Source organism: Crotalus tigris, unplaced genomic scaffold (assembly GCF_016545835.1).
Source record: "Crotalus tigris isolate CLP2741 ecotype Arizona unplaced genomic scaffold, ASM1654583v1 scf7180000018826.840336, whole genome shotgun sequence".
Taxonomy (NCBI): domain Eukaryota; kingdom Metazoa; phylum Chordata; class Lepidosauria; order Squamata; family Viperidae; genus Crotalus; species Crotalus tigris.
The window spans coordinates 566693-580372 of NW_024097216.1; the positions used below are offsets into that span (position 1 = coordinate 566693).

The window sequence follows — 13680 nt, forward strand, 5'->3', positions numbered from 1 at the left end:
CAGTCTTGACTTGATCTCGCCCAGGACAGACATGCAAGTTTGGCTCTTAGGCAGGTACAGTCTCCATTGGTGGATATTATTTTCCCCAGTTTGCTATGTAGTGCTGTATTTAGCACAGAATTTGGCCTACCATTAGTAAATTTTCCCATTCTTTTCCCATTCAGGAACTTGGAATTTGTCCTCAATTTCCTGACTTGGGGGGTAATACAACTAGGTTGTTTTAAAGAAGGGGCTCCTTCATCCCCCCCCACCAATCTAACAATTAACCTTTCCCTCTAAAACTTTGGATTCAGCTGGGGACTAACAGCTGTTAGTCCCCAACCGGACATTAAAAGGACTTAAATTTTCTATCGGAGCTTGTGGCTGCGGCTCCAGTGGCTGATTTTGGGAGGAGGCTGAGAGGCCAGAGATTTCTTCCGCGTGTTCAGGCTCTCTTTTTGAAATCATTTCTGGGGCCCTTTGGAGTTGCGCCTGCAACTCAAACCTCGGCTTCAGGTTTTCGGCTCTGGTTGCTCTCTTCAGCTCGCAGCCACACGATCGCCCATTTTTTCAGACGGCGGTGCGCATGCTCCATGAGGTCAGCGCCGATCAGCTGTTAGGCGGCTGATTGGAGGTATGAAAAGGTCCCATTTTTTGGGTATTCTTGCTACCCAGACGCGGACTGCCTCTTAAGGATGTGCTTCTTCTGTATCGGGCTTGCTTCTAAAGCCCTTGGATCTCGACAAACTTAATTGTCTTTTCCACGCGCGGCTGCCATCTTGGACTGCGTGGTCTCGGAAGGCTCTTTCAATTCTGGGGGATTTATGAGGAAGGGGATGCTTCCTCCTCATTTACTGGAATTGTCCTCAAAGTGGGGGCTCTCACTGGGGGGGAGGTGTACTAAGAAGGTACAGCTAGAGCAGACAACCCACTATAATCAGGCAGGCCGCCATTTTGAGAGATGGCCGCCATTTTGAGAGCGAGATAGGCCCATTTCTCAACTGAGGCCTGCTATCATAAATATAACAGAGCCCCTATAGGCTCACCTAGAGCTCAGTCTCTAGTTCTGCCTCCAGTCCCATGGGCCTTCAGTCCCATTCAAGTTCTGACAGGATCCCTTGATTAGCCAGGTCCCCCTGGGCCCTTTTTTCAGGATTTGGTGTCTCCTGGTCTCACATTGCTCATATCGAAATTAACCCAGCTTGTCTGGGATCACTAAATTACCAACTGGATTCCAGGCATACCTTTCGTGCATCTGTCATTATCCATACAATTGGTTTTCATTTGGATTCCAGGCGCCCCTTGTAGTGCACTTGTCCTTATCCACAACAGCTCTATCCGGATTCCAGACGCCCCTGTAGTGTGTCTGTCCTTATCCAAGCAACAGCTATAGTTGGATTCCAGGCATCCTCTGTCATGTGCTTGTCCTTATCCACGCAGCAGCTGTACCTGGGTTCCAGGCATCCCCTATAGTGTGCCTGTCCTTATCCAGCATATAATTCTCTCTAGATACCAGGGTCCCCTATCGTGCTCCTGTGTTATCAGAGAATGGAGGATTCTACACCTTCCTCAAAGGGTGTTTTGCCATCCTCATTGGCTCTATCTGGTCTGGAGGGTGTTGACAAGACGGCGACCAAAACCAAGGTCAGATCTACTGCCCTGACCTCTTAAGAGAACTGACAAACAGGCCAATTGGAGACACCAAGCCCTAGAAAAGGAATTTTTAAAGGCACAGAAAATAGCCAGGTTAGAGACCTCTCAGACCGAGGGGTTGACCTTTGACCTACCCCTGGGGCCTCCAACCTCTCCTCTGGGGATATGGTCGACGGGGGAATCTTTACATTCCCCTGCACAGTGTGGGACGGGCGAAATTCTTTAGTGAAGGATTAGATATCTATAGAATAATTTGATAAATACATGCATTTAGATGTGTCTAGGATAGATTAATATTTTTGTTTAAAAACAAGATATCTTTCTATATAAGGGATTAAAGACAATTTAGAATACTAGGAATGTTCCTTTTAGAATGTGAGGTTTATTTCTATGAAAATTATGATGTAATGGAATGACAAAAATTGAAGAGATGTTTCAGATTTGAAGTGAACTAATAGTTAATTGAAATTTAATAAGATGATATGATTTTCTGATGATATGGACGTTATTAGTCATGATAATTAATTGGAGATTTGAATTTTGTTTAATAGAATGACATGATTTAAGGTATGATATTTTTTTAGCTTGAAGAGATAGATCAATTGATAGATTTGATAGGTACAGGATAGATTAATATTTTACTCTAAATAACGGAGAATAATGGAAGAAGAAACAAATAAGATTTTGATAAAATTAAGAAAGTAGAACATATGTGGAAGGGATGTTTGAATTGAAAATGTTTTTATTTAAAGTTAATTTGATTATGGTAGAAATTGATGAAGCTTAAAAACAGGTTCAGGTTGAATAAATTTAAGCTAGAATTGGATATTCTAAATATATTATGCTATTTGAGGGAAAAAGAGTGGGAATATTTGACGTATTGATTATATTATGTATATATGTCTTGTTTTAAGATGTTTGATTACCCCAACACTACGATGTGTCCTGAATATGTTGCTTTAAGAACTTAAAAAACCAATAAAATTTGTTTAAAAAAACAATGGAGAAACCTAAGTTATAATTAAAACGTAAACTTATATTGGAAAAGATTTATGAGGCTATTGCAGAAATATGTGGTACAATGGAAGAGTTTACTACAGAATTAAGATCCAGAAATCTCACTTCAAACATTCAAACTGATGTCCAGACTACATCTGACTATTCTATAAATCAAACATATTAGAAGAGGAATTAACAGAGATAAAAGAGGAACTTATTCTATTTTATAAACTTTCCATCTATAACTTTGAGGAATAGAAGAAGCAAAGACTGAGATTTGAAACTACAAAGCAATGATGCTTTAAGAATGAGAGAAATAGATGCATAATGAGGAGGATGGGATTCCTATCCTTTCAAAGGCCACTGCAAGCAACAAAAATAGATCTACTGGCTGAAAGGGAAGCTGGGTTATGGAAACCCGCCTGGCACAGAAAAAAAGTCACAATTTAAAATTGTGTAATGGATTAAAAGGCAATGTTGGATTTATGGACTGTGTTAAGGATTAAGATTTAGAGTTAGAAGTAAGAAAAAAAATATAGGAGGGTGATTATCAGAATAGATATTTTAAATAGATTAAGAATGTACCTTTTGGAATAATAGGTTTATTTTGATGAAAATTATTATGCATTGGAATCGAAAAGTTGTTGGCTTTTTAGATTTGGATGGTTTCAATAATTAACTGAGTGTTTTAAATTAGTAAGATGACCTTTCTGTATGATAACATAGATGTGATAAGGCATGATAATCAATTGGATGAAATTTGAATTTTGTTTAATGAATTGAAATGATTTAAGGTTTAACATTATTTTGTTATCTTAAAGAGATTGATCGACTGTGGGATTATATATGTATAGGTAGATTAATATTTTATTTTAATTAGGATATCTATTGTGTAGTGGAAGAAGAAATAAATGAGGTTGGTGATAAAATGAGGTATGTGAGAGATTAAGAATTAGAATATATCTGGAAGGGATACCTGAATTGATAACTTGTTGATTTAAAGTTAAATTTGATTATGGTAATTGTAAACTGACAAAGTGTTAAAACAAGTTTAGCAGTAATAGAAATTTAAATTAGAAATGGAATATTTTAAACGTATTATGCTATTTGAAGGAAATAGAGAGAGGACAGTGAATGTATTGAGTTGAGTTGTTTGTATATGTTTTCACTTTTGAATGTTTGATTACCCAAACACCACGGTGTGTCCTGAGTACTTTTTCTTAAGAACCAAAAAACCAATAAAATGTGTTTTAAAAAAAGAAAGAAAATAGGACACTTATGGAACAATTTTACATTAAATTACTCCATAATTAATAGGAGAATGAATGAATGAATGAATGGTGTGACCAAAGATTGCAGATAACTTTTTATAGTTCTAGTGTAATGATGGCGAACCTTTTAGAGACCGAGTGCTCAAACTGTAATCTGAAACCCACTTATGCATCGTCGGGTGCCAGGTGGGTGTGGCCCATTGGGTGGGCATGGCTGCGGTGATAACAGCAGACTGGGTGGGACTAAAAAGTTCAATCAATCAATTCCAACTTTGCAAGATCTTCTTTTTCCCAGCGAGAAGTTGAAATTGACTGATTGATTAAACCTTTTTTTTTTTTGTACACGGTGGTGGAGGCCTAAAGCGAACATGTTTTATAAAACCCAGCTGAAGGCCTAGGATTGGAGCGATGGCACGCGTGCCCACAGAGAGGGCTCTGAGTGCCGCCTCTGGCACCCGTGCCATAGGTTCGCCACCACTGTTCTAATGTATAAAATCATGTTAATTATAATCTTACCTTGTAGACTTAACTGGTAAGGAAACAAGTTAATTGAGTGATATATTGCAGGTTTTCATTGAAATAAATGAAATAAATCTCACTGCTTCTCTATTTTTTTCTTGAGATCTCTTTCACTACCAAAATAAATTTAACATTATAAATAGGCAGAGATCCATTAAGTATGTTAAGTTTATTTATTACTATATTATTTAATTATTTAGTTTAAATCAAGATTATTGATCAATTGAAAAACCTTTAATTGAATTATAGGCTATATGTGTAGAATGTGCTGAATGGACTGTGATTATTATATGGCTAAAAAGTGCTTAGCATTTGGTCCCTAAGACACCAATCAAAAGAAAATGCATTTTCTGTATTATATTGTAGGATTTAAGATTGTTCTATGCTTTTCAATTTAATATTATCTACAGACTTTAGTCACAAACTATATTGAGTGATATCTATTTCAAATACACACAAGTAAACAAATTGTGTAAAATCTGGAGGCAAAGGGTATAAGTAGGGTATACATTGACCTGAAAAAAATGTGTCACCAGAATAATTGAAATGATAAACTGCAAAGTAAAGAGCTTCAGGAAAAAAATCTGAACACCATCAAACAGTGATAAAAAGATGCTACAAATACTTCATTAAATCTCTGCATTGTTTTGCAGAGCAAATATATTATCATTAATTTTATAAAAATAATACACAGATTATTTACCGAGATAAGAGTGACTGTAGGTTTTGAATTATTAAAAATCAACTACAATCTCCTGAGTGAGGCATGCTGCATTCTAAGGAATTATGATTCTCTCATCTCAGATAGCTCTCAAATTTCCTAAACCTTTTGTAAATCTTTGGGTTGTTAGAGAGCACTTGCTATATTAAAATGCACCTCTAGAGGGTTTCCAAACAGCAGCAGAAACACTTGGTTGTGAAATTTTCTTCCAAGATAAGCAGACCTTTCTTTCTTATAGCATTTTCAGCAAGAGATGCTCATCTGATTGAAAACGCTTATGAGCTGTAAAGTAGAACTACATTTGACTCTCACCAAAGTAAAGTTGCATAAGGTTGTTTTTTAAGCCAGCATGCTGTCTAAAATAAAATTTAAAAACAACCTTTAAATCGAGAGTACATTAGATCACTTGTTTTCCAGAGCAATTATCCTTGAAGTAAATTGAGTGGTTTACTTTCAGTAATGTTGGACAAAGTTATAAATAGAATTTCATTAGTTACTACTAATGGATATGCGAAGTGCTATTTTCATGCTGTTTGAAGACTTTAAATTGACATCTTCATTTTGATAGGGCTCTTTGTAGCACTCTTGAAACAGTAGCTTTATTTTTAATAAATATTTTTTCCTCATCTTGTTAATAAAGAGCGTATTAACAGCAGGGAGAAAGTAAATGACAGTGCACATAGAGAACGGAATTGATTATATCCCAAATGCAAGCAAGTTGAAAAAAAGAGAATATTTTCCATTATTCTTCAGTACATGGCAATTTTATAATTGTTATAAGCAACTGTAGCCAACTGCAATTTTCATTTGAGATATGATTTTCCCTCCCTTTTGGTTTGTTGACAGAACTTCTAAACTCACCATGAATGTTACTTGAGAGTGTTTAGGGTTTTTTTTTTCCATCTTGTAATTGCAGTCTGTTAAAAAACAAATTTAAAAGAGGTGAAGGATAATTATTTCTATCTTATTACATCAAGAGAATAGCTGCTAGTTTTCTTTGCTGGGGATGCTGATTCCCTTTTTTTTTTAAATACACATTTTATTGGTTTTTAAAATTTTAACATCAAAATGGTCAGGAAAACATCGTGATGAAAGGGTGGTCGGTCATAGCAAAACAAGTCATATATATAAAAAACTAAAATTAATACCTTAAAAAAAAGAAGAAAAAAATCCCCCCTCTATTTCCTCACATGATATAACAAATTTAGTTTAATCTATTTCTTCTTAAAATTCAAACAATCCACGGGATGGATGCTTATTCCTTTTTGAGGACAGATCAGTAGGTCTATCTGGCTGTTGTGACCAGTTTATATCAGATTTTGCAGTTTAGATTGCTATTTGCCATATTCTTGATTCTCCAGAGATGTGGTGGCTGTAAGAGTCTGATGTAGTGAGTCTGTATGAGAAGAGCAGGTAGAGCTGGGGTGGATGTCATCAGTTTAAAGTCATTGCGTTCCCACAAGCTTTCCAAGTCCACTCCCTCCTGAATTCCATTGACCTTTATCTGGCACCAATCTAGTGTTGAACTTTAAGTCACCAGATTCTTGTATATAGACTTGAATAAGTAATCAGTGCTGCAACCTTACAAATGGTACTGATTCTTTGTACCTGGCAGTGACTGCAATGTCTGATCATGTTATTTGGGACTTCTTTTGACTTAGACTTTGATGCAGATACAGTAATAGAGTGTTCTTTAGAATTACCTCTTTTATCTTGGGCTGGACCTACCGGTAGGCCTGAAGAAGACTTAACTACATGGAACCAGAAGACTATCATGGCCTCACTTCAGGAGAGGATGATGTTGATAGTTATGAAAGAAGTATTCAGTATCATTGAGTTTAGTATCCTTCAAGACTGCCTGGAGATTAGAGGAAATATTTTACTGTAGATTTGGAATATTTTACAGTAGACCCTTCCTGTGAGGGAGGAGAGGCTGATCTGGAGACCATTCCTTTTTGGGTTTCCTTGGAATTTGATTCTCTATCCCAACTTTTTAAACTTTACATGAAGCCATTGCAATTCATGGGACAGAAATGGCATTGGTTACTCTGTTAATGACCTTTACCAGGACTTAAATGGGAGGCGTACACCCTCTTGGTTCTATTCAGTACCATCAGCTATGGTATCCTGCTCAAGACTCACAGTAGTATCTATGGGTGGGAACAGAGAAAACTGTTTTACAGTGATTCTCTTACTAGATGCATGGATAGTTTCAGTCAGTAGTGATGATAACCTCCCATTTGGACTACTCCATTGCACTCAGGCTACCTTTAGAGAGGACCCACAAGTTTATAATTGGTGCAGGACACAGTGATGCTGTGCTGACGGTGCAACTCTGCTGTTCCAGGATGAACATTGATTTTGAGACCAGGACGAAGCAAATTGTATCTGTTCGTCCATTTACCCCTCCATCCATTTCATAGCCCTGTAGATAATTGCAATAAATTCACTTTTCAGGTTATCAAAATAAGTGTATCTGTGGGCTCTCTGATTCAGATCAGGCTGTACTAATCCACATTGCCTGAGGTAATTATAGTTTTAGTTCAGTGTATCAGGAGGTAGGAAAGTTGGAGAAGTCTCTTTTGGCTCAGGTGGGATCATTTCATTGGGGGAGACTGCATGCCATTTCCCACTGGGAAAATAACTTAGCAGTTACCTAGCAACCTCATTGGGGGAAAAAAAAAGATCAGCAAGGCCTAGCTCTAATACTATATAGTTACAACATATCAAAAGGCTTTAATTTAAGGCCACATGCTGGACCTTAAGTCTTCCATTCTCTCTCCATTGTAGAAAAAGAATCCTGGGTTCTCAGCTGATTTACATAAACACTATACTGTTGTTTCCTAATAAAGATGAAGAATGCAGTTCTTGACCTAGTAGGCAGGGCAATCACAGTTGGCATTCAATAAGAATGCAGACCCCCTATAATAATTTAAGATATTGTGCAGAAATCTTACAGTGGTTAGTAATATTACTCAGGCTATTTCCAACTCTTATATTCTGATTGGCTTTTACATTTAAAGTTCATAACTGACCATTAAAAGAAAATTGTGGTATCTCTCTTTTTTTTGCAGAAAGCACTTAAACTGAGGAGGAGGAAAGAAGCTTTGAAATAATGCTTCACATTTGAAATGGTTCAGTGATTTCTTTTCGTTGCCTTTTTTTTCACTTGGGATATTTTTTTTCTTTCACAGGAGGTTGAAATTTTTACAAATGTAGAATTCTTTTAGTCTCAATGAAAGAAAAGAATTGCAATATTAATTTTCTTAATTCATATAGGATTTTAAAGGTATTTATATCTTACCATGCTGCTTAATGTAGCTGACAACATAATAAAAATGTAGAACTGTGTACATAGTATGTTTGTTTCAAATAAAACACAACATTAATAGAAGTCTTTTTCTCTTCCTGCCATGTAAGTGGGCATGTTTTGAAAAGGTTTATGCTTTCAGTTCAGTGGATAAATGAAATGAAACTGTCTTAATTTCAACTGGGCAAATAATTCAACAAGGGGCTTTGTAACACACTGGAATGCATAAAAAAGAACTGTTTTCCTGCCGCAGAAACTGCTTTTTCAGCTGTTTCTGCATGTGTCCTTTCACATAGCCATTTGACATGCATGTATGCACACAGCCATTTGGCTTCATGTTTATTACAATATCCCAGTGTCTAGGAAATGATGCAGCTGCTTTAATGATTCAAGGAGAAGTGCCTTTTATGAAGTACATTTTGCAAAGAATCTCTTGTAAAGAATTACACTTCTTTGTTAATAATTCATCTAAATATTTTAACGACAAATATTTTATTTTGAAGAAAAGTAACCGCCAGCAGTCATCAGAAATATGATCTGTACTCTTTTGGGCCTTCATCTATCTCTCCCTCTCTCCCTCCCTCCCTTCTACTTCTCTTCTTTTAAAACAAAACCTTGAAAATATTGTTTTGTTAATCTTTCTGAGCAAGTAGCAGCTATTGATTTTCAGTGGAAAACTAGTGATGCCACCCATCTATTTAGAGATGATAAAATTTCTCCCTGCTGTTCCAAGAATTTTCTGGAGTGGGAAGGATTTAGATTGATTTGTGTGTGTGTGTGTGTGTGTGTACATACACAAACATATATACATACTGAAGCATAGAAAGAGAAAGTGGACTTAGAAACATGGCTTGAGTATATTTTTCAATGGCTGATTATTTGAGTTTGATTTGGGATAGGTATGTTAGCTAATGATAGTTTCTGTTGTCTGATTTTGTTCTCTATGTTATTCTAATATCTGATTTGCTTTTTTTTAGGACTGTTATGGACAAAATAGCAACGGAACCTTTAAAATATGCAGAACAGCTTCCAGTAGCACAAATAATACACCAGGTATCACTTTGTTTATTGATATTTCTATCAAGAATAAGTAAGACTTCAATCTTTTAAATGAAATGCTTGTATTCACAAATTGTATGGAAGCAGAGATCTCCATTTAGGAAGTGCCGTTATTTAGAATACTGAAAAGAAAAAAAAAATCCCTGCTAAATATCCTTACTAAAATTTCCCTTCCGAAGGTATCAAGCTAATTGATTTTAAACATTTAATTAATAAATATTTATGGTACAAAGTAGAGGTAGCGACACAGCTGTGAAAGAATACAGATCTGAGTTCAATAAAGGTTAAAGAAGGCAATGAAAACATTAAGGGAGGAGAAATGATAATTCACTACTAAGAAAGCGGAAAGCATGAGAAACTAAAAATAACCCCACTTTGATTTTGTTTGATATAAAGGGGACAGAGAGAAACTTTGACAGATTTCAAGGTTCTGTTATTATACCCTAGAAAAATAAAGAACATTCATGGAATCTGTGCTGTTTCTATTTCTTGACCTTGCATATCTCAAAAGCAGTGGCATACCTCATCAGGCATGAGAAGCACAACCCGTGCTTTTAATAGGCGCATACTCCTGACGTCTCTCTTTAGTAGTGCTGTATTCTCTGCTTCTTTAGATTAACAACAGAGTCATATGAAGGACAATCTCAGCAACATCTTTGTTTGAGTCAAACACCAGCATGAAAAACAGAAATGATCAAACAATAGCATCATTAAGAAAACATCAAATTTTTAATATAATAATTTTATGAAGTGTTTTACAAAATGTACAAATAAAAATTAACAATCAGAAAGAAAGATAACAGAGAGAGAGAGAGAGAGAGAGAGAGAGGCCCAGAAAGATATAAAGACAAAAAAAGGGAAACAAAAATATATACAGAAAATGACTTCCCACTTCTTTCTCTAAGGATATAAGAAAAACCTATATTCAACTCTTAGTTTAACACTATAGTATTCATTTTCCCCCAAATGAAAAAAAAAATTGTCAAATCTGTATGTCATAATTTGTTGTTGTTTTTTCATTTCCTGCAAAAAGTCCACAAAGGGCTTCCAATTGTAGATAAATTTCTTGAGTGACTTGTCTCTTCACAAGAGTTGTTAACCATTGTTAAGAAAACCTCAATGTTGATGACTTCCTATGCATACTATTATTAATATTGAGTTAAAAAGACCTAAAACCTCAGCTAAGAATAACTTGAAAACTGCCCATGAAGACAGAATTAGACACACTTTTTTCATGCTTATTTGGCTTGCCTGTTTTGCTAATATACAATATGTTTCTTCAGTTTTAATTTAAGTTAAGGAGAAAGATTTCCATCTTATGCTATAAGCCAAATCTCAGCAAATACTATTATTGAAAAATGGATGTACATATGCTTAAGATATTTATTGCCCTGTGTCAGAATGGAACTCTGAGCAACAAACATTATTTAGAGCCTATATAGCACAATAGAATTAAACTAATATCAGAGCATGGCTATAAAATACAGCATATAAAAGTTACGAGGTAAACTGATGAAATATACAAATTACAATGATTGCTTAAACAGAACCATAATCTGATCACAAGGTATAAGAATATTTAAGAAAGGCAATCCAGAGGCAGAGCTTTGGACTCAAAACCTGGAAAGCAACTATTTCAAAGAAAAGTATTAGAAAAATATAAAATAATAATTAATATTATTTTAACTTGCTTTTGTGAACTTCTGGCCAACCCAAGCGATAACAGTTTACATAATTAAACAACAATAGAAACAAAGTTAAAACCAATATCCAACCATATCTACAGTGGGGTCAATGCTAGGAACAACTGCAGAAGATAGTAAAAAATATTAAGCTGATGACCACACAATTGATGTCCTGTTGCTTTTTGTGTTGCATTAAACATGTTTAATAAAGGAAGGGTTTTAATCACACATTGTCCTTGACATCTAGGCTTTTTAGCCTCCCCCCATGCTCCAACATTCCTGATCACTGTTTAGGCAATGTGAGTCTATCTGTCTTGATCACATCTAATAAAAAATGTGCTGGCTCCTTTCAGCACAATTTTGACCAGACATTTTTGAGTAACTTTCCTATTCCAGCTTTAACCATATTTAATTGATGGCAAGCTAGCCAGATGCTGTCAACTAAATGACCCATTACCTACAACTGCCATGGCTTTCAGCAAGGGTAGATAAGAGGACAAATGGAAGTTTGCTAAGTGGCAAAATTGTGGGAAATATCCCCTGGATATTAATTATTCTTAAGTCTTTTCAGTCAGAGTTGCTGGAATTTTCTTGCTGGAGGCAATGGTAGCTTTACCTGAAAAGAAACACAAGGTTTATTTTAAATATTTGAAGTATATTGGTCTTCCTTGCAAGATTTCAAACCCAAAAGAAATTTAAAACTTTAGGCTCAATTGGGCTCCTCTGGGAAGAATATCTGATGTGTTTTGAACATGGAAGATTAGAAATCAGGACCAGTTTATATGTCAGGATTTCCCTTGGTGCTGTCAGAACCTCAAATGACCCTGCAACCTGCAGATGTCACATTTCAAATTCTCTGTTCATGCCTGACTCTAAGCATAAATGAATTAAACAGCAGAGTAGGCAGTAAGTCAATATGTTTTTAACAGTGAGACTGAGCAATGAAACAGTTGACGATTGTTTGGAATAGGTAAATAGAAACTGCACCAAATGGTTCACCTAAAGGAATAGCTATGATAGGAAACAGAATTAACCTTTAAGATGGTTGTCCAGATGAAATGTCACAGTAATATTTTTGCAGCACATGAAAATAATATAATACCGGTGGGTTCATTTTGGCAGCCTTGTGCCATTTTGCAGAGGATTGCATTGCTGAATGAAATGAGAAATGGGTTTTTTCATGCATTTCAGATATTTCAAACAGCAAACGTTCTTACTATATAATTCTTTGGCAAAATATCCTACCAGAGCAATTACTTGACTGTTTTGGCCCTTTCTAGTGTTGCATTGTGGCCTTTTTTGAGTGTCCCACTTTCACGTCACATTTTGGACATCAACTCTGAATAAGAAAGAAACAGGTTTTCACTTGAGGTCATGCAATGTAATTTAGTCACAACATTTTAACACTCATTTTGTGGCACAAATTTAAATAAAATGTAAATATAAAATCCACTTTCATTAAAAGGTTTAATATGTACTTAGATGCCTGGATTATCTTCCACCAGGCAAGATTTGTACAGATATTTAATGAATTGGCAGCCAGATGTATGTTGAAACCATTATTAATGTCATTATATTAAGAGTAGTTCTCACATAGATAAGTTATTGTTTTGAAGTGTAGTATATAAATGAGGGAGCAGAACACAAACTAAAGTTATAGCAAATTTTTAAAAGGAAAAATAAACTCCTTAATGTTAGCGTTATTTCAGCTATCAAACTTTACTGTAATACGTAATTTCAATGTAACTGAAAAGTTTATTTTAAAAATAGTTTATTTTCCTATGCTTTTAAAAATATAAATAAGAAAAAAATTGTGTTGATTTCTGCCTGTATTGGTATGGGAATAATTGCAAAATAATGATTGATTTTTGATTCATATAATGAGTATGAAAGAATTTGGTACTTTCTATAATATTTTCAAAGAACTTCTGTTTCCATGACTTCGTGGTTCATTTTTTTATACCATTTGACACTAATAATACTTTGAGAAGTTGTTTAGAATTAAAGGGGAATGAAAGATCACCAAGTGTATTGTTCTAAATTTGCTAGCTTTAGAAAAAGAGCTAATAATTTAGTTTTCATTTTGGACATAATGTACACAATTTTAAATTTCAAACTTTTTCAGTTAAAACTGACACAGAAGAGGCAAATTGAAAGAATTTCCAAATCTTGCATACTTTTTAATGGACTTACTATATTGCTTACTATATTGCTTTCAAATTTGGTGATAACTATAAATGTGCTTGGTTTAGAAAAAGATGTTCTGATTAAGTGGTTCACAGTTGGTCTTTCTGCTCCATTATTGCAATATGAATTTCTGGCAAACTTCAATGGAGCATGCTCAGCTTAACCTGGAAGCTAGAATAATGTCAGTCTTTGTAGAGGCTGCCCTCTAGTGGATTCTAGAGATAGTGCCTCTTGATTGAATTTGGGATTGCATCCTTCAAAGAAATGGTGAAATCAAATGACCTTTATGGGTGTAAT

The 13680-nt window shown here is 35.2% G+C and overlaps 1 protein-coding gene across 1 annotated transcript in view; it reads left to right on the forward strand.

The window, feature by feature from the left end:
• Positions 1-13680, forward strand: part of PIGK (phosphatidylinositol glycan anchor biosynthesis class K) — a 105618-nt gene that overhangs the window by 60343 nt on the left and 31595 nt on the right. Inside the window, exon 10 of the mRNA XM_039356644.1 lies at positions 9430-9505. Within this exon, the coding sequence (XP_039212578.1) occupies positions 9430-9505 (76 nt within the window). The remainder of the gene's footprint in view (positions 1-9429; positions 9506-13680) is intronic.